The sequence below is a fragment of the Mandrillus leucophaeus genome, unplaced genomic scaffold, assembly GCF_000951045.1.
Source record: "Mandrillus leucophaeus isolate KB7577 unplaced genomic scaffold, Mleu.le_1.0 Scaffold101, whole genome shotgun sequence".
Classification (NCBI taxonomy): Eukaryota; Metazoa; Chordata; class Mammalia; order Primates; family Cercopithecidae; genus Mandrillus; species Mandrillus leucophaeus.
The window spans coordinates 2,472,150-2,499,440 of record NW_012098210.1 but is presented as its reverse complement, the minus strand read 5'-3'; the positions used below and the strand labels follow the sequence as shown (position 1 = coordinate 2,499,440).

Sequence of the window (27,291 nt, the reverse complement as noted above, 5' to 3'; positions counted from 1 at the left end):
CAATGGCCCACAGTGGCTTATCCCAAATAAGCAAAATAATTCTAAGATAATTATAACAAATATTAGTCATGCTGTTTATTCAAGTTAGCAAACATTTACTGGTAAAATCTAAGAAGGTGAAAAAGTTAATTATTAAAGTAACAATCAACTTTTCATAAGGAAGAGGCAAACAGAAGAAGAAATGTGTATAATTTTTAGTGTATATTCAATATTTTTACAAATACGTATTTTTAAATAAAACACATTTGAAATGATCAAACCCAAGCCAACAACTTTCTTACAAATATTAAGAGAAAATAACTCCTAGTGACCTTAATAGTTGAAGAGGATTTCAATGCTCTCTCATGTATAAACCAGGTGTGGAATGATTTGAAAAGCAACAGTGATGGCAAAGAGAATAGATGACTTGCGGTTAAAAGGAAGAACGAGCTTAACAAGTAAAAAAAATAGATAACTGCTATAACTGCATTTTTACTCATTAACTTGTAAAAGGGGCTAGCTACAGGGTATTTTTCCAGAGTGCTACATGCAGACGTAAGGCTCTCTGCCAGTGTCATCAAGGTACTCTCTTGCTGGCTGAGCTCTGCGTTTGTAGGATGGGGTCAGCTTCATGAATGGTACCTCAGTGCACCCAAGTGCTGATACCAACACAGCCCTCCTGGGCTGGCTGGATAAAGGGACTCTAAGATGCTAGGATGACTGAACTGCCCTTACCTCAAGGCTCCCTCAAGGCTCACTGCCTCCCTAAGGGGTACAAGGGTGCAGACCCCTCCAATGGGTGCCCTGACAAAAGGCAATTCAACAGGATTGCCTTCCAAACCCCCCAGGATCGTCACTTGGTGGAAAGCCTTCATCTCTGGGTCTCTCTGCTATCAGGACACTGGCAACTCTTCTCTCTGACAGTCTACATTGTCTTTTTTTTTGAGACAGAGTCTTGCTCTGTCACCCAGGCTGGAGTGCAGTGGCATTATCTCAGCTCACTGCAACCTCCGCCTCCCAGGTTCAAGCGATTCTATTCTCCTCTTTTAGCCTCCCGAGTAGCTTGGACTACAGGTGTGTGCCATCACGCCCAGCTAATTTTTGTATATTTAGTGGAGACGAGCTTTCACCACGTTAGCCAGTCTGGTCTCGAACTCCTAACCTCAAGTGATCTGCCTACTTTGGCAAAGATTACAGGCCTCACATGACTGGCCTACATTGTCTTTTTAATCAATACTTTAATTGGGTCAGGTCCTGTTCTAGGCTCATGGAAAACACTGATAAACAGAGCAAAGACTACTGTCCCATGGAGTTTACATTCCAGCAGGTGGAGATAAACAGTAAGTAAATAAGCAAATTACAGAGCATGCCAAAAGGTAGGTAAGTGCTACAGAAATAAAAAGATGGTAAGAGCAGGGGGTTCAGGAGTACCAGTGGCACTCCAGAGCAGGAGGGTCAGAGTATGGGCCTTTGTTTCTCAGAAGGTGACATTTGAGCAACAACTTGGAGAAGGTATGGGAGGTGGCTCATGGACGCCTGCAAAAGTGCATCTGGAAAAAGGGGCAGTCAGTGCAAAGCCCAAGGCAAGGCTGTGTCTGGGATGGCTTGGGGAGCCTCAGGAGGCCAGCATGTTTGGAGTGGGGTGTGTAAGGCCAGAGATAAAGGCAGAGAGAAGGGTGAGGGTGAAGGGCAGATCATGTGAGGCACTGCAGGCATTATGAGGGCACTGGGAGAGAAAGCCAGTGCAGGTTTTTAAACAGAAGTGTTGTGATTTAATGTTTGCTGAGAAGACCATTAGGGGTGCAATGGCATTATCAGGGAAACCAGCAGTCTAGGTGAGATGATGGTGGCTCAAACCAGGGCGGTGGAAGCAGAGGTGTGAAAAGCACTTTGGAATCTGGCCATATCAGGAGATCCATTTTAGACATGCAGAACCCTGAGACATCTACCGGACAGCCCGGGGAGATATCCTGGGCAGACATTCTAACCTGGAGGCTGGCTGCCAGGTCTGGGCTGGGCATGGCATTTGGAAAGCATCAGGATATATATGGTATTTCAAGCAATAACCCTGGCCATGGTCACCAAGAGAGTGAATACAGATAGACGAGAATGTCCTGGGGCTACCCTAACAATGAGAAGTTGGGGAGAACAGGAAGAACCAGTAAAGAGGTCTGAGAATAACCTTCTCAGTCTTTCTTGGCTTCCGTGTGTAATCCTGATTTTTGTCATTTTTATTTTAATAGATAAACATAAGGAAGCAGCAAATTCACAAGGAAGAGCATGAAGCCAACGGGAACAGCTTCTAAGTTGGTCAAGAGCCTGTTGCCGCTGCTGAGAGGTGAGGACCCTGGTGTCACTCAGAAGCCTCTCTTGGGTCCACCTGTAATACAGTCTGTGCCTGTTTCCCTCTCAGAGAGGGTGAGAGGGCCCTTCTGTATTCAATGCAGATCTGTTGACAACACCAGTTACCCAGTTCTTTCTACTTGCTGCTCCAGCTACAAGAAGTGACAGAACAGCAGGCAAGGGAGAGTCTCTTATTTCCCTCTTTACAGAGGCTCCTTCCTGAGGCTGGAAAAGCATCTCATTAGGACACAAAGAGGTCTCAACAGACTGCATCAGGACCTAGAGTTTACTTCTCTGTGCCCTGAGTCTGGAAATACTTTTTCTAACTCACCTTACATTGATTTTCTCATTTGAATCATCGAATTTTCCCCTGACTTTTATTCTCTTTTCCATATATTAGCCATTTTTCAGAGTGCTTAGGATTATCTGGATACCTTTCCCCTTTTCCTTATAGGCTCCATTTTGAATTCTTTTGGACCAGGCTGGGAGCAGTGGCTCACGCTGGTAATCCCAGCACCTTGGGAGGCTGAGATGGGAGGATTGCTTGAGGCCAGAAGTTTAAGACCAGCCTGGGCAATATAGGGAGAACCCAACTCTACAAAAAAGAAAATATTAGCTGGGCATGATGGTGCATGCCTGTAGTCCCAGCTCTACTTGGGAGACTGAGGTGAGGAGGACTGCTTGAGACCAGCCCAGGAGTTTGAGGCTGTAGAGGGCTGGGATTGCACCACTGTGTTCCAGTCTGGGCAACAGAGACCCTATCTCAAAAAAAAAAAAAAAAAAAAAAGCTAAATAAATTCTTTTAGACATGGTTAACTTGCTCTGGGAAAATATTTTCTTCCCCATGTCATGAAAATAACTCTATTCTTAGCTAAAAGTTTATCATCACTAGTTAGTAAACATCGTCTAGAAAAACCAAAGTTCCGGATTCTTTTCCAGAATTTCAACCCCCACAAGGAAGAAGCAATGAAAATGCCATCTGTCCTTGTTTACTACATGAGAGGCCATGGGCCTGAAAAATACTTCCCCCATATATTCTGATAGTGTCATTTGGTCATCCAGGGACTGAACGTCCAGTAGAAGTGGCTGGTCCTCACCGGGCTGGTACTTGGCAGCAGGGCCATCTTATTCCATACACATGCTCTAAGAATTTAAGGATGTCTACTAAGTGGAGCTAGAATACAGCCCCTATATCCCTTAAAAGCAAGCCACTGACACAAGCTTTTTTCCCTAAGAGGTTGGTGCCTATGGTTCCTCCTTACTCTGCACTTATCCTGAAGAGTCTAAGTTTACCTCCCACAAATATCTTACCACATTATGTACTAGATGCTGAAGGCGTGTGTGTATGGGACTGAACGAGAGACAGTGCCCTGCTCCCCTGAAGCTTGGTCTACTGACCCAGATATTAAGCAAGTAAACATATGAATATATTCTTCAAAGTGTGATGAATACCACGATGAAAAATAATATAGTTCTACGGGAGAGAGGAACAAGGGGAGACAATTTAGCTTAGCCCTTAGAATTTTCAGACAGACATGAGTGTCTTTTGTGTGCTAATGAATGACTCATGGGGAGAGGGGCCTAAAGAGCCTCAAATGTGGGCTGGTCACCAGAAAACCCAACTAGCTGGTTAGAGGGTTAGAACTTTCAGCCCCATCCCCCAACCTCCAGGAAGGGGAAAGGGGCTGGAGATGAGTTCAGTCACCAATAGAAAGTGATTGCATCCATCCTGCCTATGTAATGAAACTTCAATTAAAAAAACTCAGAATGATGAGGCTTGGGGGAGCTTCCGGGATAATGAACATATCCACGTGCAGGGAGGAGGCTTGTCCAGAGAGGGCATGAAAGATGCCTTGTGCTATTCATGTCTTCCATTTGGCGGTTCCTGAGTTGTACCCTGTATAATAAGACTGTAATTCTATGTATAGTGCTCTCCTGAGTTCTGTGAGCTGTTCTAACAAATTGTCAAATCTTGGAGTGAGCAGTCACCAGAAGCCCTGAATTTGTAGTTGGCCCAGTAGCAGTGAGGTAGCCTGGGGACCCATGTGTGCTTAGTGTCTGAAGTGGGAACAGTCTTGTGGAACTGAGCCCCTAATCTGCAGGATTTGCTTCAACTATGGGTAGTGTCAAAATGGAACTGAACTGTGGGACACTGGAGAGAGAATTGGAGAATTTGTTATTGTCTGGAAAAATCAAGCAAGGCATGAAAGTATACAGAATGAAGGGTAGTGGGAAGAGTGTTCCAGAAAATGGGATAAGCATGTACAAATGCTCAGTGTAGGGCAAGGGCTTGTGCTTTTGAGGACATAGGAGATGCCCCTGGTAGCAGAAATGTGGAAGAATAGAGTGCAAGCTGAATGTGGAGAAGTAAGCGGAGGCCAGTTCACCCAGGATGCTGAATTTTATTTTAGATACAACAGGAAGGTAAGGTGCTAGACATATGTTATTTAAAGGTCTTCTCTGGACTTTTTGTGGATTCTGGAGGGGCTAAAGTCAACTGAAGGTCCAGGCAAGACTGTGATGCTAGGGTTGGTGGGGTGGGGAATGGAGGTGGAGAGTGCATTGATGGCTGTAGCTCTGGGGCCTGGTAAGGGAGTGCCTGATGAGTGAAAGCAAGAGAAGTGGCTTGGAACCGGCAGAGCCATGTTGCCAGTTAGTGAGGTGGGGAACGCTGGTGAGGAAGGATGGAACTGGTCACTTCTGGGCATGCTGTGCTGCAGATGGGGAAGGCAGAGTCCAGTCAGAGAACACAGAGTGAGAAGATGGCCAGGGTCAAGGTCTAGGAAAAAATCAACAGTGAGAGGCTGAATAGAAAAGACTGCACAGTAGGGAGGCCAAGAAGCAGTGGTAGGGCAGCATGGGTCACAGACGGCTGGAAGAGTCTCGCTCACAAAGCGGTCAGTTGGTTGATACCACTGAGAAGTCAAGAAGAGGAGAACCAAAAAGTATCCTCTGGATTTGGCAATATAGCATCCTGCTTAATCTGTGGGGTTACATTCCCAGCCTCCCAGTGGATGCTTGAAATAATGGATAGTACTGACCCTTACATATACTATGATTTTTAGATCTGATAACCAAGACACTAGCAGGCAGGTAGCATAGGGGTATGGATACCCTGAATCAAGGGATGATTCCTATCCCAGGTGGGACAAAGCAGGATGGCATGACATTTCATCACACTACTCAGAATGGAGTACAATTTAAAACTTATAAATTATTTCTGGAATTTTCCACTTAATGTTTGGACTACAGCTGACCCTGAGTAACTGAAACTGTGGAAAGTGAAATCACAGATAAGGGAGGTTATATATGCTAGTTACTCTCAACAAAAAACCCAGATGGGGCATAGGGATGGCAGTCTGACTGGAGAGGACTGAAAAGTAAAAAAAGATGCTCCAAGCGCAGAACCCATGGATACAAGGGAGAGGGTGGTTTCTGAAAACTGCCAGAGTGTTCATGGGCAGCTGCATTCTGAGTGGCCACACCAGACAGTGTCTTCCCCTCCTCTGCCTGAGCCGAGCGGTGGAGGTAAGGCAGTGAGTGCTGGCCCTGGGCCAGGGAGGCCAAGCAGGATAGGGGCTCTCGTTCAGCACAACCCACCACATGCTGCCCCTGCTCCACACTCACTGCAGGCTGAGGCAAACGGAAACAGCACACGTGGGCAAACATGGAATCCTCAACACAACCAAAAATCAGACATTTTGAGAAAAACGAACATTATGCAAGAGAGGTGCCAAACCACAAATCTGAGGAACAGTTATTCACAGCAAAAACTAAGGCTCCAAAAGCAAATCAAATTATTAATCTTGCAAAGGAATATGAAAGGAAATTTCATTCATAAAACCAAAACAGGCTGTTAGAAAAAAGATATTAGAATTAAAATGTAAAATAAAACAACTCATTGCATGGGCTCCAAGAAATGGATCTAACTTTGAGTAAATTAATGGGCTTGAACATACTGCTGAGGAGCTCACCTAGAGCTCAGAGCAAAAGGAAAACGAGAAAGTGAGAGTCCAGTTAAGAAGTATGGAGGAAAGATGCAGAATCTCCCCCATTCATCTAACAGAAAATTCTAGAACAAGCAAATAGAATTAAAGGAGAGGAAACAATCAAAGAAATACAAGGTAATGTTGCAAAACTGCAGAAAGACTCCAGTCTTCACACTGAAAGGCTTCCCACAAGTATCAAATTCTTTCCAACAATTTTGAGAGAATTACTCTAGGACATAGTTTCACCCAACAAAAATACACAAAGAAGGGGAAGACATGAAGCACATAAAAACAAAATGGTAAAACTTATAAAAACTGTCCCTCCATGATGTAAAATACTGTAATTACATGTAGAATTTAAATGCCAGGTAACTCTTATTTAGGTGGTTATAAGAGATCGTGGGGGAATAAAGATGGGGATCTCTCAGAACCCTAAAGCAGCCAGCCCCTGTAGGAACTGGGATCATGGAGGTACCAAGAGTGGGGGCCATGCTCACATTCTCTCAGCAGTCTCAGAATATCTGTCTTCTTTCCCATCTGGCCACCTATGCTTTAGCCTGCACATAAATGGGTGCAATACTATCCCAGTCCCTGACTCCATATAACTTGCAACTAACTCAGGGTTTCTCAATGCCAGCTGAACATCAGAACCACTGGAAAGCCTTTAAAATTCAGGGCCTATACCACAACAATTAGACCAGCATTTCTGGGGGGTAAGGCCCAGGCTGCTGCTGCTTTTAAGCTTCCCATTGGTTCTAATGTGTAGCTAGGGCTGAGTCATGGGATAACTGCTCCAAGCTCTCATAATCTAGTTTAAATTTTTGGGAGACCTCTAATTGGCCTTGTTCATCTCTGCAGGTCATATTGTAGGTTAGTCTATACATCAGCTGCCCTTAAGATTTAGACTGTTAAATAACTGCATTACAGGGTAATTAGTGCTATAACACAAACACGAGTAGAGTGGAGTCCAAGAGGGATGGTCTCTGGAGTAAATGTGACAGAAGACTTTAAAGAGTAGACAATTATGTTGGGTTGTGAAGGAGTAATATGACAGGTCAGCGGGGTTGGGGGTGCATATATCCACTTTTCCTCTCCATTTGCCTCAAAGGCCCTGCTATTCACATAGCCAAAAAGGAAGGAAATTACAACTTCAAAGGGACTCATAATTTGGTGGAAGTCACAGGACAAAGCTTCATGAAATACCGAATTTGTAGGAACGTAAGATGATTCTTTGGCCCTGGGAGAACCATGGGAGATGGCTGGTGTCAGTGAGTCCGTGCTGTTCAGCACTAAGCAGAAGAAAAATGTGGGGGGAGATTTTAGGATTTTAATTTTTCTATGATAACGGGATAGACAGTGGTTTCCTTTTGGAATCTACATTTCTGTGGAAACAACAGACTTTCTTGTGAACGGGAGGAGTTTCACCAAGTTTCCAACATTCCACATTACTGGCACTGTGTCAGTTGGGGGAGGTTTCTGCAGTACCCTCGAAGCTCCAATGAGCTGAGCTCGGCATACTCTGAAAAAGGTTACAATAGAGGGTGAGTTCCTGGCTTAGTGGATGGTGCAGCCTTGGAGCTGAGGGAGTGATACTCTGTCTTGATGCACCACAAGTTTGTGGAAGTCTATCCATTTAGAAAATGGATAGATTCCACTTGCGTCAAATGGAGAGGCAAATAGACTAAATTTGCCTAAAATTTAGAAAATAGTAAAACTATACCCAGATAAAGTAAAGATGGATAAAAGAGGAACTAAACATTAAAAACAAACAAACAAACAAACAAACAAACAAACAAACAAAAAACAGTAACAGATAAAACACCCATGAAGAAAATATAGGGAAAGACTGACAGATATATCTGGTGAAAAATACCATAAATGGGATTAAAAAACAAACAGCTGATTAGAACAGAGAGACAGAAAGACACACAAACACACATGCTCACACATGTACACACAGGCATGCACAAATATAAAGAGTTCCTAAATTTCAGTAAGAAAAAAAGGCAAACATCGCAATAGAAATACGAGCAAAGGATATGAACAAGAACTATAATATACCAGTAAACATCACTAATAATTAAAGAAATCAAATTAAAACAAGATACCACTGACAACTCCCGGACTGGCAAAATTAAAAACAATGACAACTTCCAGTGTTGCTAAGAGTAACAGAAACAGGCACACTCATTCTTGCCATAGGAGTGAAAATTCATGCCATTGTTGTGAAGGGCCATTTGGCAATGCTTCTGCATCTTGATACACCCATTATAGGATAAAAGACGATCCCAGAAAGATATTCATAGAAAAATGCAAAGACATATGCAATAAAAAAACAAAACAAAACAAACAAACAAACAAAACTGAAGACAAATAGGAGTCAGTGGAAAGAAGAAATGATTTTAAAAATATGCTACATTCAAACTATGGGAAAAGCTGCTTTAAAAAAAACGAGGTAGATCTCCACATGGGAGAAGTAAAACACATAACACTGAGTAAAAAAGCAAGTTGTAGAACAACATGTAAGGAGGTAGCCCATTTTATAAGTCAAAGAAGTCAGAAAAAAACACAATTTATGTGCAGTATACACACACAGAGAAAAACTTTTGGAAATAGAAACAACAAAATGTTAACAGTGGTAGTTTCCAGAGAGTGACTTGGCGAAATTTTGAATTTTTACTTTATTTTTATATTACCTAAGTTTTACGATGAATATAAATTACTTTTGGTAGTGTATAATATCAGAATTCTTGTTTTCATGATGGTTTTCTATTTTAAAAAGTCTTAAGATTTAATATTTTTGCTTTAAAATATTTGGATTAGTGTAGCATATTTATTACACCTTTCTGTGCTGTCTTTATACATTCTTTCCCTTTGCATTCTCTACATAATTGCTATCCAATATAAATTTAATGTGAGTCACATATGTAATTTTAAGTGTCATAGTAATCATAGTAAACAATAAAAACAGCTTTTTCTGAACATTATGACATTAAAACATTATGAAATTAATTTTAATAATATATTTTTATTTAACCCAAGACAGGTAAAACATCATTTCAACATGTGATCAACATACAAATTATTGAGTCATTTTACACTCTTATTTTCTACTAAGCCTTCAAAACCTCGTATTTTATACTTCTAAGCCATCTTAATTTGAACACTAAATTTTCATTAAAAATATTTGATGTTTTTCAATTTTATAAAACATTTGAAGAGATTCATATATCCAAGTTATGGTGACCACACTTACAAGTGTTCCAATGAATGAACTGAATATCAGTTTTTAAATTATATTTAAATTAATTAAAATTAAGTAGGATGAAAATTCAGTTACTTAGTCAAGGGTCACAAGCCACATGTGACTAGTGGCTTTCAAGTCTGTAGTGACCTTGTAGCTTCTTATTTACTACTATCTACTTTGTATTTTCATTTAATTTTTCCTCACTTAAGGCCAATTGGAGTCTTTTAAACTTTGATCCTTGATTATGTATTATATCCTACTGGTCAATCTCATTTTGTGCCAGTACCACAGTGATCACTGTAGCTTGACAAAATGTTCACTATCTGGGAGGGATAGTGGGCTGTCTCACTCTAGGACCCATTTTTTTCTCGGTCATTCTTTCTTCATCTAATTATGCTGTAAGTTTGAACAATTTTATCTATCAAAGGAATACAAATGTGAATTTATTTTTTGGGGGTGAGATATAGAAACAGAATTGATTTTTCCCTTAGACACACTGAATGCCTTTATTTAAATTTTTAAAAAACATTTTTATTGATATATAATAGTTGTACATATTTTGCAGGTACATGTGATATTTTGATCCCTGTATACAATGTGTAATGATCCAATCAGGGTAACTGGGATATCTATCACCTCAAACATTTATCTTTTTTGTTTATTAAGTTCTTTTATCTTCCTCCAATATTAGATGAACACAACTAGTTGCTGCTTAGTGGAGAGGTCATCACTCAGAAAATAATTAAAGACCATAGAGGAAGGGATCTCTCACACTTTGGAGAACAAAATGCATCAGCAACTGAGGTTAAAAAAAAAAAAAATTACAAGTGAACTTTATACTGAAAACGGCAAGTTAAGAATTTGTCAGTAACTCTATTTCTCAATCTCATCAGCCCACAGGAGGCAAACACAGGACTGTCAGGATGTCCATGGATCTTGACAGGAGGCCATCTGCTTCCAGCATCACTCAGGAAAGAACTTCTTTCATGGTAAAGAGGGTAGAGGGCCACCTAATGGCTTTCTATAGGAAATACAATCATACGGTTTTCATGCCACCATCTGTCCTTACTGATAAGAGCTCCAAGAGTATGTCTCTGAACAATGTAGAATTGATATTTTACATTTCTCGAGTAGAACAATTTTGTACTTACTATTTCTAATACTTTATCTGCAGATACTTTTGAATTTCTACAAATGCACTCATGTCACAAGTAATAATGATTTTAATTTTTCCTTCCCAATTCTCATATTTTATTTTTCTTGTGTTACTGTACTGGTTAGAGCTTCGAGCACAATGCTGAGTAGAAGTGACAGTGGATCTCTGTCTTGTTCCCAAACTCAAACTTCTAACATTCTACCATTAAGAAAGTGGTTTTCTGTTGACTTTATCAGTGTTCAAGAAGTTTCTCTTTCTAGTTTAAGAAGTTTTAAAAAAATGAATGGGTATTAAATTTTATCAAATGCTTTATCTCCTCCGTTGATTAAGATGATCACAGTATTCTCCTTTTTTTTTTTTGAGATGGAGTCTTGCACTGTCGCCCAGGCTGGAGCGCAGTGGTGTGATCTCGGCTCACTGCAAGCTCTGCCTCCCGGGTTCATGCCACTCTCCTGCCTCAGCCTCCTGAGTAGCTGGGATTACAGGCACCTACCACCGCACTCAGCTAAATTTTTTGTATTTTTAGTAGAGACGGGGTTTCACCATATTAGCCAGGATGGTCTCGATCTCCTGACCTCATGATCTGCCCACCTCAGCCTCCCAAAGTGCTGGGATTATAGGTGTGAGCCACTGCACCTGGCCTAAAAAGGTTATGTTACCAGTGAAGCCACCTGGGGCCTAGAGTTTTCACTATGACAAAACTTAAATTAGTATTGTTTTTAAAAATGGATACAGAACTATTCAGGCTTCTTACTTCTTCTGTGTCAATTTTGGCAAGTTGCATATTTTTCTTTTAATGGTCCCATTCCATCTGTTTCATTTTCAAACTCATTCACATAAAGTTGTTCATCAAATATCCTTCTGGAGGAAAAAAATGTCTGCGGGATTTGGAGGACTGCCCCCCTTTTTATTTCTTACATTGGCTACATATTCCTTCTCTCTTTTTTCCTGGTTAATCTTGCCAGGGGTTTGTCAATATTATTCTTACTCTTTTCAAAGATCCAATTCACAGTTTTTAAGATCCTCTCTACTGTACTTCTTCCCTTAGATAATTAATTTTTGCTCTTATTTATATTTTTCTTTCTTCTACTTCTTTAGGTTTAATTAGCAGTTCTTTTTCTGAGTTACTGAGAGGAATGTTTTTTCTTTTCTAATATTGCATTTAAAGCAGTGATTTTCAACCTTAGTTGCACACTGGAATCACCTGGAGAGTTTTCAAATGTTTGGAGTGCACCCCTAGAGGTTCTGAGTCAAATGGTCTGAAAAGTGGCTTGGATATCAAAAGCTCCCCAAGTGATTCTAGGTGCAGCTAAGATTGAGAACCACGGATTTAAAGCTATAACCTCTAAGTACAACTTTAATTGCATCCCACAAGTTTTCAATATTTTCTTCATCAACTAAATCATCTTAAAATTTATGTTCTGATTTAATTTATATACATTCAGAGTGCGGTGGTTCATGCCTGTAATCTCAGCACTTTGGGAGGCTGAGGTGGGTGGATCACTTGAGGTCAGGAGATCAAGATCAGCCTGGCCAACATGATGAAACCCCGTCTCTACTAAAAATACAAAAATTAGCCATGCATGGTGGCACGTGCCTGTAATCTCAGTTACTTGGGAGGCTGAGGCAGGAGAACTGCTTGAATCTAGGAGGCGGAGGTTGCAGTGAGCCAAGATCATGACACTGCACTCTAGCCTGGGCGACAGAGAGAGACTCAGTTTCAAAAAACAGAAATAATAATTTATATGCATTTCCAAAACAGCAAATGCAATGCATGGTTTGAGAAGTCAGGTAAATGGTACCTTTGGGGAAGAGGCAGGGGGTTATGAGTGCGGGGAAACACAAGAGGAACTTCTAAAGTATTGGTTAATATTAACTCATGTTTTGAGTGAACAAGAGAATGGAACAGATGGAAAACTATATACAACTTGCCAAAACTGACATAGAAGAAATAAGGAGCCTGAAATGTTCTGGGTGAACAAGAGATAATATTACTAATACTCTAGACATGTTCAATTTGTGATAATTCACTGAGCTACACACATAGGATCTGTAAATGTTTCTGTAACTTTATATTACACTTAAATATACTTTTTTAAGAGAGAAAACGGATCCCATACAAAGAGTGGGAATTATAACAGCACTAGTCTTCTCAATATTATACTGGACGCTAGAAAAAACAGTATAATGTCTTTTTTTTTTTTTTTTTTTTTTTTTTTTTGAGACGGAGTCTCGCTCTGTCGCCCAGGCTGGAGTGCAGTGGCCGGATCTCAGCTCACTGCAAGCTCCGCCTCCTGGGTTCACGCCATTCTCCTGCCTCAGCCTCCGGAGTAGCTGGGACTACAGGCGCCCGCCACCTCGCCCGGCTAATTTTTTGTATTTTTTAGTAGAGACGGGGTTTCACCGTGTTGGCCAGCATGGTCTCGATCTCCTGACCTCATGATCCACCCATCTTGGCCTCCCAAAGTGCTGGGATTACAGGCTTGAGCCACCGCGCCCGGCCTATGTCTTCTAAATTCTAATGGAAAATGATTTTGAACCTAGAATTCCGTAGTCGGACTTTTTTTTTTTTTTTTGATACAGGGTCTCACTCTGTCACCCAGGATGGAGTGCAGTGGTGCAATCTCCACTCACTGCAACCTCCGCCTCCTAGGCTCAAGCCATTCCCCTGCCTCAGCCTCCTTATTAGCTGGGACTACAGACTTGTACCACCAACCCAGCTAATTTTTGTATTTTTTGTAGAGACAGGGTTTTGCCATGTTGTCCAGGCTGGTCTCAAACTCCTGAGCTCAAGTGACCCACCCACTTCAGCCTCCCAAAGTGCTAGAAATACAGGTGTGAGCCATAGCACCTGCCCCCAGAAATTCAATCAAATTGTAAGGATAAAATAAAGATATTTTCAGTCAGGAGAGCACACAGTAAAGTTATCTCCCAGGCATCTTTTCTCATAAATCTGGAGAATGTGCTCCAGTAAAGAGGGAATGGATAGGAAGATGAAGACATGGGATCTGGGAAACAAAGACTTCAATATAGGAGGAAGGCAAAGGAAGTTTCCAAATGACAGTTGGGCAGCAGGCCCCAGGAACAAGTGAACTTGGGGGCAGGAGGCGGAAGGGTTCTAGGGTGGGCAACTCCAAAAGAAATTCAAACCAAGAGAACACCTTCCTGTGTGTGACCATTGTGAAATTTCTCAGTTCTGTCATAGTACAGTGATACTTTATTTTATTTTATTTTTTACTGTTCTAAAGGTACATCGGCAAGAGTATAGTGATAAATCAGGAGTAGACACATAGAAAAATCAAACAATTAAAAAACCAAAACATGGAAAATACTACATGTAGGATAAGCAAAGAATGATCCTTCTACCCAAAAAATGTGGTAGTGTAATCACTGTTCAATGCAGCTGTAAATAAGAGTTTTCTGGCCATAACATAAATAGGGATCACTGATTTAGCCATGCATTGTGATACAATGGTATTAAATGAAAGAGAAGAAGGGGCTTTTGTATGCTTTTGTGGTATGAGGGGAGATGCTAGGGGAGGCCATGTAACACAGTATATTCTCATCCTCTACAGAAGGACAAAAGAGAAAACTGAAAAACCAAGTGTAAACACTGAGAAGTAAAAAACTAAAACAATTTAAATTGCGGGACATGGGGTGGGGAAGGTGCAAGGCAGGCTATTGCTGCTTTCTGTTTTAAAAACTGCAGCACTTTTTTTGTCTTTTTCAATTATTCGTACATAGTATTACCATAAAGATAAAATTAAACTAAGAAAAAATCTATGGAAATAAAAGAGAAAATCCCAGGGCACTAAAAAATCACTTTCAGCTTTAAAACTTTGGATAATCACCAGAATCATCTCTTGAACAAGAATAAGCATATATGTAGCTCACATCAGTAACCATTATTAATTAAATGTTGTTTTAGTCCCCAATTCCCCCATATGAAGAGTCAAATTATCTATAGGATACATGCAGAATTAATACAGGATACATGCAAAGCCCCCCGCCGGAAGCCAGAACATACAGAACAAATGTTTTCACTTTATCATGCTAGACTGAGTTTATATTATTGTAACTGACATCTAAATTTTCAGGAACACATATGAAGTAAATTTAATCTGTGGTGGAAACACAGGATTTTTCTTTTATCTTTTAGGAGCTGATACTCTATTAATGTATCTAGCGCCTAAATCAAAAGAACAGAGAGAGTCTGTATAAGCAAAATTACCTGAAGAAAGTCACGAAGAACTGTACCAGGTCCATAAAATTGCTGTGCTGGGAGAAGGCAATCTGTGACAGAAAAACAGATAGTGTGATTATGCAGGTCATGAAACCACCACGGATTCAGGCTTCTCATTTCAAGAGTTAAGCTGAAAACAGAGTTTACATTTTAAAGAAGTTAAGGAAACTTTTTTCACTTAAGGAAAAGTACCTTACCCTTTTAGTTTTCTTGTTTAGTTGCCAGCCCCATAGCAATATGCTAAGGCTTTAGCACGGCCTCCTGCAACCCCCTCTGAGCTTCATACCAGTTCTGAGGTTCTCTTCGTTTGACCCTGGAGACCCTCGCACGCCTCCATGAAGCCTGGCGCTCCCGCCCTGCGCCTCCACCCACACAAAGCTCTCCTTGTTTGCCTCAGTACCGATTCATGGCTCTGCCTCCAGGTGGGCAGCCCCATTCTGTGCTCTTCATTCTGTCAACATTTATGTACTCAGTGTGTACTGACTGCAAGATATTGTCCTTTTACAAAAAATTGTGCCTCACATTTTGCTACACTGAACATCATCTGACAATACGTCATCAGAGCTTAAATAATTTTATTATACAGTTAATAGTCTTCATAGCAAGAACATAAAAATACAACATATTTCATCAACTCTAAAATAACATTGGCTGAAAAAGGCATTATTCTGTGTATTATTTAGGAAAAACACTGTCAATTTAACTATGACATAATAATGCTTTTTAAATCACTGACCATAAGACACATCGTGATTTCAGGGATATTAGTCCACGAAAAAATGCATACCTCTGAATTGATAAAACACGAGAATTGCATCCTTACTATCACCTACAATATACATGCTACTAGCCAGATGTTGTGGTGCCTTGCCTGCTTTTTTTAGGGAACTCAGCTCTGTTTGGAGAGACAATGGTACTATCAATGAAACAATCACCGACCAAGGTGACAATCCCAGTACAGACAATTTGCATGACAAATACAGGAAGGTAAATGACCAGGATCTGCTTTCCTAGTCCCACACAACCCCAACCCTTGCACTGTTTTTAGAGCCAGACTCACAGGGGTCAGAAAAGAGACTTCCACTGTTTGCTTTCTTGATGGCCGTATTTTCTTTTTGACATTCCATAAACAAATAAGTTCCAACACTACTCAAGCCATAGTACATTATGGGGCTTGGAATTTGAAGCTTTTGTGTCCTCCCTCTGGCCACCATTTATAATAGGAAATACAAAGTTACATCAATTTCATATAATAAACAGAAACCCACTTTCTTTTCTTGTCCTTCATTTATCACAATAACCATTTCCAGCTCCTCGAGAGAAGGAAAGCTGCGGAATATGAGCCATGGTCCTCACATAAAAGTTTTAAATAAGATTGGAGGACAATTATATAAACAAGGTCAACTGGAGGACAATTATATAAACAATGAAGAATCCAAGTTATAACACATAAAGAGAGAGAAGGAAACAGATTAGAGAACACCCCAGCCCTGTCTGGATTTCAGTCTTTTAAAACGTGTGTCCTTAGTGTTTACACTTAAAGAATCCATGAGATACTTTTACTCCCTGCTAGATGCCAAAAACCACAGGATGCTAATTGCACTGTCTGAGGACCTATCTGGTGTTCATGTGCCACACAACACTCCTCAGGGCAGCCCCCGCCTTTCCCCACATTGGATGCTAATGGTTATTAGCCTGATTTCTTGCTGAAGCAGGACAACTCCATGTTCATGTCCAAATTATAATCATAAAGAACCTCATATAAAACAGCTGCCAGTATGGCTGGTACCCAAGACTCTAAAGGGGTCCTCTTATGTTGAATCTTTATCATCTAAGTCTCCATAGTTACAAGATTGTGTGAGGAGGCAAAACTCGTAAGATGAAAATGTTTACGAATGCACTGACCACTTAGAAGCATCTAACTCTGCTGAACACCCCACCCACTGTTGTCAGTCTTTGTTGGTCAATCTTTGACTGATAAGGTGATGAACTTACTGTTTCAAACTGAACACTTCTGAAAATGAAGGGGAGTGCTGTTAAAAATTACACTAGGTAACTAAAAATTACTCAATGTAAAAAGCATAAACTTGATAACAAGCATAAATTGGGCTTTTGCTACTCACAGTCATACAACGCAAACCAACTGTAAAATCAATTTTGCAAAAGACAAGATTTTAGTGGAAGTGCTGTTGGAGAACTGCTCACACAAAACCATTGGCAAAGGAAGACTTGGCAGATTTAGCCCTTCAGTTATCAACTGAAGAAGGGATAAAGGATGAAGGCATAGGAAGTGTTTCATAATTCTCTGAACGAGATTAAGAGAGGACTTTGGGAAAACTGAGGAGTTTCCTGGCTGTTGCTTTTTACATCCTGCTGTGAAATCAGTCTCAAGTGAAGGACTCCATGATGCAGCTATCTGATTTCTGGGCACCTTGTGCACAACTGAAGCCACACCCCCATCTCTTTATCTTGCTCTATTTAATTCATAGCCCGTATCTGCACGCTTACTTATAGCAAATAAGATCTGTGAGGATTGAGGACAGAGACTTCCCCTTATCCCCACTGACCATATATCTCCAGTGCCTAAAGCAGCCACTGATACATTAATTGGCACTTAATAAGCATTTGCTGAATAAATGCCAATACGTTAACAAGAAAAATAATGATCTGTCTCATAGAACTCAGTAAGATCTGATTGATTTTTTTTTCTTTTATGAATTTGGCTCATGAAGCAGGATCATACCTGCTTCGTGATTGTAACTATAAATTTTGTTAACTCTAAAATTATTTTCCCATACTTTTTTGTTTCATTTTTAAAGACAATATCACAATCAAATCTTTCTTTCATAATTTATTATGGAAATGATGAAATGGATTTGGGGCCCTTTCTGATACTGAAGGTAACGAAAATTTCCTATATAAAAATCTATTTTAATATAAAGAAGAAATTCTAATTATATTTTATAAATAAAACTCATAATGTCATTCTTCTACATTTCCAAACAGTAGACACCATACTCCACACTCCAAGAAACCTAGAATTCACGTCCTAATACTTCCACAACCCAATTCCAACTCCACTTTCATCACTATGTCTAAGGTGTATCTGCCCCATGGGCCTTCCGGAATGTGTTCATCAATTCTGAAAAACTCTGAACTCGGAAGCTCAGTGAGCCCCAGGGTTTGGGGTAAGATATTATGGACCTGCACTTCCTCAACCACTAATGTTGCGCTTCAGCCAAAAGTGCTTCTGCTCACTACATTACTATACCTGACAGCAGACGGTCACCAGAGAGCCTCCCTGCCTGTGTGCATGGGGGTCCTCCCTGTCTTTCCTGGCTCAGCACATCACTGCCTCCCTTTTTCAGCACCCCTGGCCCCACTGGAAACTCTGGCAGGCTCTCCTCTACGCTCCCTCACCACTGATCTGCTTCCCTCTCAGGGCGGGTGATAATCACAGTCTATACAGGGGTGTCCAATCTTTTTGGCTTCCCTAGGCCACTGTGGAAGAATTGTCTTTGGCCACACATAAAATATACTAATCCTAACGATAGTGCTGATGAGCTTAAAAAAAAAATTTAAAAGCCCTCATATTTTAAGAAAGTTTATGAATTGTGTTGGGCTGCATTTAAAGCCGTCCCGGGCTGCATGTAGCCCGCGGGCCATGGGTTGGACAAACTTGGTTTACCATATACCATGGCTGTGTACAGATAGATATCCTGAGAAGAGGATTCCTGCAATCTTCTGTCTACGAAAATACCGATTCCTAACTTTTAAATTACTGTTGTAGAAGAATGAATGAAAAGGTAACTCCCTACCTCCCATACAAGAGCAGATATACTTTTGTATTCCAAGAACTAGGCCATGGCTCTCAAACTCTGGATAGCTTACAACAAAGTCAGAATCCCAGGCCCTATCCCTATCTCTATATCTTTAAGCTCCTCAAGTGATTCTGATACTAGTCTCCATAGGCCACACTTCAGGAAACTCTGAAGTAAGAAATTATTAAACATCAGACTGGACGTAGTGGCTCACGCCTGTAATTCCAGTACTTTGGGAGGCTGAGGTGGGTGGATCACTTGAGGTCAGGAGGTCGAGACCAGCTTGGCTAACATGGCAAAACCCTGTGTCTACTAAAAATACAAAAATTAGTTGGAGTGGTGATGTGCACCTGTGATCCCAGCTACTTGGGGGGCTGAGGCACAAGAATTGCTCAAACCCAGGAGGCGGAGAGGTTGCGGTAACCCAAGATCGCACCACTGCACTCCAGCCTGGGCAACAGAGCGAGGCTGTCTCAAAACAAAACAAAACTCCTCCTGTGCTCCTTTCCCTAGACAATTTCTTTAGCATTTCAGGAACTGCATTGAAAAAAAAAATATTCTCACCTTTACTTGGAAGGTTAAAGCCCCATAATTAGTTTGGCTCTTTTGGGGAGTGGGAAGGAGATGGGGAAGGATAAGGGTGAAGGAAGACAGGACAATGCTTTGAAACAAAAGGAGAGGCCGGACTGAAACCTGGAGGCAGGGAAAGGGAGGGAATGGAGGGGAAGTTTCACATTCTGAAAGTGCCTGGGAATGTGAGGTGTCCTTGTGGCAGGCTAGGGAGGCTCTGGAGCTTAAGTGTCATTCTATGTCCAAGCCTGTGCCACACGAGAGTGAGGATGCTGCCCTCAAGAGTGAGGGGCCAGGGAATCGGGCACAGCAGTCAGCGACTGAAGATCAGACCAGGGGGCCTTCCCCAACCTCTGAGCTCAGTTCAGCCCTGAGGTTTCTGTATGTTCCTGAGGGAAGAGAATAGGTCTGTGCCAAAACAGGCTGAGAATGAATTTCTAATTAAGTACAGTGGGTAGAACCTGAGTCCAAGATTACCATAAAAATAAGGAAGTATGGCATTTCTTATATTCCACTACCACATAACAATGTGATATTTTTGCATCTACTATGTGCCATCCACAAAGTAGGTACTCAAAAGCTTGAATAAATGGACGAATGAATGAATACTGAACGACTAGGAAAAGTCACTGCTTAATCAGAAAATTTGAAAAGAGAGAAGAAAGGACCTCTCATTTGCCTCTGGCCTCAGTCAGGACTTGGGTTCTGGTCGGAAGGATAAAACTGGCATTTCTAAGTCAATACCAGAGTTTCCTTTTAGGAAGGTAAGACCCTGTGGTGCAGAACTAATTACACTTTATGTAGCACTCATCTAAGTTTACTGACCATATGCTGCGGAACCATGGACTGCAGAAGGGCTGTATTATTCCTACCGTGGAGATGTCTGTCTATCCATTATTATAAGCACGCAAGACAGGGAGAGGAAGAGAAAGGACAGCTGGCCACCCTGTGAGGTGAAGTCTTTCTGCTTCAAGGCAGCATCTGTCAGGGTCTGAGAAAACGCAAGGTATGTATGTACTGGGCAGAATCTCCGCAGGCTCCCATGGACCCCTGCAGACCAGTGGCTCCACCAAGGGTGAGAGCTCAGCCCAGAATGAGCCCATGTGCTCCTCTACTCTCCCTGAGGCCAGTGTCTGCAGACACTGAAGACCTCGTGAGTGTCCACCGCTCACATCAGAACCACAGAGAGCCTAAGTGCCCATGGCTGCCACGGGGCTCCTGGTCTGACCATGCCAATCTTTCCTTTCTGGACACTGCAAGGCCGGAAGCCAGAAGAGGACTGATTCCTCCCGTAAGAGCTTAGCCCTATAAGCCAACAGCCTTTCTACTCAGGCCTTGGCTTTGCAAAGGATGGAAGATTCTGTGAGCCCTGGCTGAGTATATTCTAACTTGGGTCTTGTGCTGTCACCTCCTTGAGTTTTGCTGTGACATAAAACAACTCTTTCTTTTTTCTTAAAAATGAAACAAAACAACAACCACCAAAGTTCATATATGGAACTCTATGTCAAGACCACAGCTCTGGACCACATCCATATGACCATCACCTGGCCTCACACACCACACACCTAATGCTGGTTTGTGCTGGCACAGAAACTGTATACCCAAGCTCTGGTCAGAGCCCCATGGCTAGTTAATACTATTCAGCCACTCATTCCTGCCATGCAAACGAACACTCACCATCTGTCTGCTCCCAACCTCCCACCTCAATACTGCTCTATGCTTTCTTTCTCTGATTTTCTCCTAGCAATTCCTTTTTACCATTCTCCAGAATTTCTATTCTATCACACTCATTAACAATTTAGAAATCATTAGAGAACTACATATATAGTTGAAATATCAAAGGGTACTGAAAGGCTAGTCATGAAGCAATGTTCCCTGCTCCTCCTCTGCTCTTCTGAAGGCTTCTCTCCAGGGGCCCCCACCTTTAACTAGGTCACTTTTCAGTTCTTCTGGGAGTTGCCTTTTTATCATTCATGTTTTTATTAGTTCCTGATCTATCCATTTTAGGCATCATTTTAACCAACTTCTTACTGAAACAGAAGGTGATTTTGGTCATCAGCCCTGCCCCCCTCCCTCCAGTATATATCACTGCTCTTAGTGCCTCTGTTAGTTCCTGTGCCATTATCCTGAGGGTGACAGTGATGGAAAGATGCCACTACAGACAGGAAATGGACATAACTCTCTGGGATATGGGGAGACAATGTGCCTGTTACCCACACACAGCTACAAGATCAGGAGACAATGCAGCCATAGCCCACTGAAGGGCAGCTTCCAGGGCCCCACAGGGAGAAGCCCTCAAACCCTAATGCACCTGTGCGTGGGGGTGAAGGCAGGAGGCTTGCTGGGAACCTCCGTTTTTCATTCTCACCAAGGCAGGTGGGCTGGGTTGAGGGAGAGGGAGTTTTGCCCCTGACCCCTGAGTGTTTTAGAGACTGCCTACCGGTAACTGGTAAAACCCCCGTACAATGCTGTGTGCTTCCTGTAAAGGCGAACAGAACTTCAGCTCCAGGGTGCACTATGCTGCACGCCTGCCCAGCAGAGGCATGCTCCTGGAGTTGTCTTTAGGAGGCCAAATCATATACTCATACCTTTATTTCTTCTTCTACCACCTGTATTATTTTTTTCATTGTGTAATTTTTTTCTTTTTTAGTAGGGATGGGGGTCTCACTATATTGCCCAGGCTGGTCTCAAACTCCTGGGTTCAAGTGATCCTTCTGTCTCAGGCTCTCAAAGTGCTGGGATTACAGGCATAAGCTACCATGCCCAGCTTCTTTTTCATTTTGGAAAATCTTAAACTTTTTAAAAAGTAGAAAGAGCACTATGATGAACCTCACGTGCTCATCATCCTGTTTCAGTAAATTATCAGCTCATGGTCAACCTTGTTTCATCCGCACTCCACTTACTTTCCCTATGATCATATTATTTTGAAGCATATCCCAGACCTCCAATCATTTCCCTCTTTACTATTTCAATATAGACAGGAGCACTTAACTATCTGCTTTGTAAAATTTGGATGTTTATGTCCTCAGCCCTCCCTTTTCTTCTACCTTCTAACTCTCTGGACAAAATTCTAACCAAGAACAATCCAATCTTCTAACTCTACGCTGCATAGACTAAGATAACAAATTCTTGGTTTCCAACCTCAGCCAGCCCACAGCACTGGTCAGCAATTGTTCTGACAATATCAGAAAAAGGTGTTGGCTCCTTTATAAAAGTCATAAAAGTTGTAAAAAAGAAAAAGTTCTGGTACCTACCATAAAGCCCTCTTACTAACAATTATATACTCATATGGCATACATTTAGGGAGTATCTCCAACTGATTAGCACAGGACACTGAGGACACTGAGGTATAAAATACAGTCCTTGCCATTAAGGAATCTTTGTATGGCGAAAACAGACACTCCGCTGTGGAGGTGAAGAGGAGGAAAGGAAGTTGCTATGGGATGTGTGTCATCAGATGGTCCCCTTCCCTGCGTTTCTACACAAGAATTCCACCTGGACTCCCTGACTTAGGCCTGGCTCCTTCCAATCCACACTCCCAACTGCTGCCAGTGGGGTCTTTCTAAACACTGATCTTTGGTGACTTTTCGGCTTAAAACATCTCAACGACTCCCAGTTACATCTGGACTCCAGTTCACAGCCCACAGTCTCCAGTCTCTTCATAATGGCCCTCCCCAGCTCTCCACCTCCTTGCTCACAGCACTGTCACCAGCTCTGCTAAACTCCTGGTAGCTCCTGAAAGGGCAGGTCATTCCTTTTCCCCACCATGAACACCCCCTTCCCCAGCTCCCACGCTCCTTAGGGATCAGCTCTGGTGTGGTCTCTCTTAACTTGGGCTCAGGTGACACAGAGCACTCCGCTCCTCTCTCATGGCTCCCAGGAACGCATGGGCACACCTCTAACACTGAGCTTCTAATGGAAGTGCCTGCTGTCCACTCACAGCTGCTGCTCTGGGCCAGAAAGTCTGCTGGCTGAATGAATTTTAAGGAAGTCTAGTGGGTTTCTGGCTCTGGAGATCACAGGAGAGAAGTCTGCTAGAGATGAAGATTTACCCATCCAGCCACAGGCAATGTTCCCAGATGGTGTGGATGAGATTACCCAGGGAAAAAGAGTCCAGATGAAACCCAAGAGAACAACAGCATTAAAGAGCTGACAAGAGACAAACCAAAGCCAAAGCTGAAAAGCAGGAGATGGGACTTTCGAGACGAAGGAATGACACATTTTTCCTTTATGATGAAACCCACAGGGCTGTACAAGAACCTTAAATATAGTTTGAAACAAAGAAAGACACATACTTTAAGTACAGTTTAATTCTTTTTTTGTATTGTTTTGTTTTGTTTTGAGACAGAGTCTTGCTCTGTCGCCCAAGCTGGAGTACAGTGGCGCAATCTTGGCTCACTGCAACATCTGCCTCCGGGGTTCAAGTGATTCTCGTGCCTCAGCCTTGCAAGTAGCTGGGACTATAGGAACACTTCACCACAGCCAGCTAATTTTTTGTATTTTAGTAGAGACAGGGTTTTACTATGTTGCCCAGGCTGGTCTCAAACTCCTGAGCTAAAGCGATCTGCCCGCCTTGGCCTCCCTAAGTGCTAGAATTACAGCATGACTTTATAATTCTTAAAACTCTTAAGATACAGATAACTAACACCAGGAGGTACGGATATGCAGTTATTATACAGTAAATATAAACATGAAAAGTATATCTGACACTATTCGTAATAGCCAAAGAGTGAAAACCACCCAAGTATCCATCAATAGAAAAATGGATAAACAAAATGTGGTATATACATATAAGGAATATTATTCAGCTATAACAACAAGGAATAAGTACTGAAACATACTAAACACAGGTGACCTTGAAAACATGATGTGACTCAAATAAGCAAATCCATAGACACAGGAAATACAGACTGGGGGTTGCCAGATGAGGGAGGAATGGGGACTGACTACTAAGGGGCTTCTTCTGGAAGTGATGAAAATATTCTAAAATTGACTGTGGTGACGGGTGGCTGCACAGTTCTGTGAATATACTGAAAACCACTGAATTGTGTACTTTAAATGAGTGAACTGTATGGTATGTAAATTATATCTCAATAAAGCTGTTATAAGAAAAAAAGCACATCCAAGTGAACAAAAGTTTCACACATCCCTTGCTCAGTATAGCGATCCTGTTAGCACCCATAAACAGAACTCTAAAATCTAAATGAATGCCCAGTTCTCAATACCAATTCTGTGTTGCCTCTACTTGTGAACACTGGCCTCTTACATAAAACAGTAGATGAAACACCCAGCATGCAGACAGCTTCTATATTAGCTTCACATTACAGTAACAACCTCTGTTGTAGAGTCGGGAACAAGCCAGAGCCTCACCACCTCACCTTCCCACCTCACACACACACTGTCTGCCCATCCATCTTTTATCTCGAATACCTACACCCCTAAACTATGAACATAGCTGAAGCTGGCTGAGCCCCGGCTTACTGGGGAGAACTAGGATAGCTTTCAGAAAGCAGGGGCAGAGGGAAGTGTGCTCACCCATAGGAACAACCGATCAAAAAACAGGCACAACCGGCCCCAACACACCCGCCACCCTCCTAGAAACAGGACTTTTCATTCTGTGGGTTTTGTTTGTTTTTTAACTGCATCTACAAAGATTTTTATAGTCAGTTTCAAATTCCCTCAGCAGTTATAGAGTTTGATCTGTTCCTAATTATGGAAAAGAATCCTGGGATTGGTTCAGAGTGAAGGAACTTGAGTTTAGTATCACCATTTTAAAGCCCCAATGCTTACACAAATTTCCAAGTAGAGAATTAGATTTCTTCAGTTACTTTGCTTTAAAAAAATGATAATCTCAATTTTTAAAATCTCATTTAAAAAATGAGAATCAAAGGCAAAACGGCTTTGCCTGCATTGAAAGCCATACTGAAATTTAACTGAATGGCCTACACTGCACTATTTAGACATTTCCCTACTCTCTTCCTTAAATAAGTCTCTCCATTTTTACTGAATTTGCACAGTTGCTAAATGTGTGTATTTAAGAGCCACGCTACACATCTAGAAAAGCTAAGGCTCTGGGGGAAAAACAGCAATAAAGAAACATGCAGCCCTTGTTGAGAACATGATGTACCTACCCAGGAAGACACCAGCTCAGCCCTCCACATAGCGCACAGCCAGATACGGTTCCCAAAGCAGAGAGAACCAGTATCAACCAGGCTGTCGTGCGAGGACTGAGAACACACGATGATACGGGTCTAGTCACAGTGAATAGTGTGGTCATTTGTACCAAACAGCAAAAAGACACGCTTGCAATAGAACTTACCTGCATTTTCAAGGAAATCTTGGCAAACTAAACGGTGAGCATGCCATCGTTTATTTTCACAAGTGCTCCTGAATGCAGTGTTCATAAGTGCATCTTAATTTAAGTTAGTGATCGAGCCCAGATAAGGAGCACCAAAAAACCAGGAAGAAAATCAACATCTCCTTGATTCTGAAACTTAAAATTATTACTTCTTAGAAGTAAGTGTGGGGAAGAGCTCCCTCTAGAATGAAAGCTCTAAAACCATTTCAGTGACTTTCAGAGGGTGGAGCAATAGGGAACTGGAAGGAAAAAAACTAGAACTCGGCATTGGCAACAAGTATGGCTACCTCCAGCACAAAAGCCTGCTTATACGCACAGACTGGGAAAAGTGTCAGCAGCGTTAAGTCAAGATTTTCACTAAGAATCTAAAAAGTATTAATCATTTGTCAGCTATAAGCAACAAAACATGATGTTCAATTAGATTCAGAATATGGAGAGGTATGTCAGTACAAAAACAATCTCAACTTAAAATGAGTTAATAAAATTTATTTACTAGAACCCTAATCAAGTGTTTTACATGAAAATAACCTACTAAATACACATAACCTATATCTTAATAGTGTCAGGAGATGTTGCCAAAATGAAATTATACTAACTGGAACCTAGAGCTCAACCCCTTTCGGATCGGAGAAACAACTGAAACCCCTGCAAGCTCTATTCCAAATACAGTCTATGGCAGGGAGAATTCTAAGAATGCCCCCAAGATTTCCACCTCCTGACGGGCACGCTCTGTATCTTCCCTCCTTCTGTGTGGGTAGGCCTGACCTAATCAGGTAAGTTCCCTTAAAACCGGGTCTAGAGATCAGAGTCCTAAGAAGCCAGAGAAATTTGAAGCTTCGGGATACATATTCACTATGTGTGTAGGAATACAAGATCTAAAATTTTCATTTTCAAATGTTATATAAATGCAATCATGCCATATATAAATTTCTAAGATTTTCTTTTTCAATCAGCAAAATCTGCTTTTGATTTATCAAAGTTGTTGTGTTTCTGTATATCAATAGTTCATTTCTTTTTGTTGCTGGGTATTAGGCCATGGTGTGTATGTAGCATCACTTATTTAAGCATTCATTTGTTGAGGAATATTTGGCTTGTTTCCAGTTTTGGGCTATTATAAATAAAGCTGTTAAATATTACTGTCAAGTGCTATAAACACGGGTGTACAGATATTTGTGAGAACACTGGTTTTCATTTCTCTCTGATAAATGCCTAGGAATGCAATTGCTGGGTTATAAGTATAACACTAGTTTTTTAAGAAACAGACAAACTATATTCCAGAGTGACTGTACCATCTTATATTCCCACCAACAATGTATGAGTGATCCAATCTTTCCCTACTCTCTCCAACATTTGGTGTTATTACTATTTTTAATTTTAGTCATTTTGACACGTGTCTAGTGATATCTCATTGTGCTTTCAATTTGCATTTCTCTAATGGTTATTTTATTTTTATTTTGAGAGGGAGTCTTATTCCGTCGCCCAGGTTGGAGTGCAGTAGCACAATCTCAGCTCACTGTAACCTCTGCCTCCCGGGTTCAAGCAATTCTCCTGCCTCAGCATCCTGAATAGCTGGGACTATAGGCAT

General features: G+C 41.5%; 1 protein-coding gene across 1 annotated transcript in view; it reads right to left on the bottom strand.

Moving 5' to 3' along the window:
• Nucleotides 1–27,291, bottom strand: part of ATRN (attractin) — a 123,903-nt gene that overhangs the window by 15,005 nt on the left and 81,607 nt on the right. Inside the window, exon 24 of the mRNA XM_011974926.1 lies at nucleotides 14,946–15,007. Coding sequence (XP_011830316.1) covers nucleotides 14,946–15,007 — 62 coding nt within the window. The remainder of the gene's footprint in view (nucleotides 1–14,945; nucleotides 15,008–27,291) is intronic.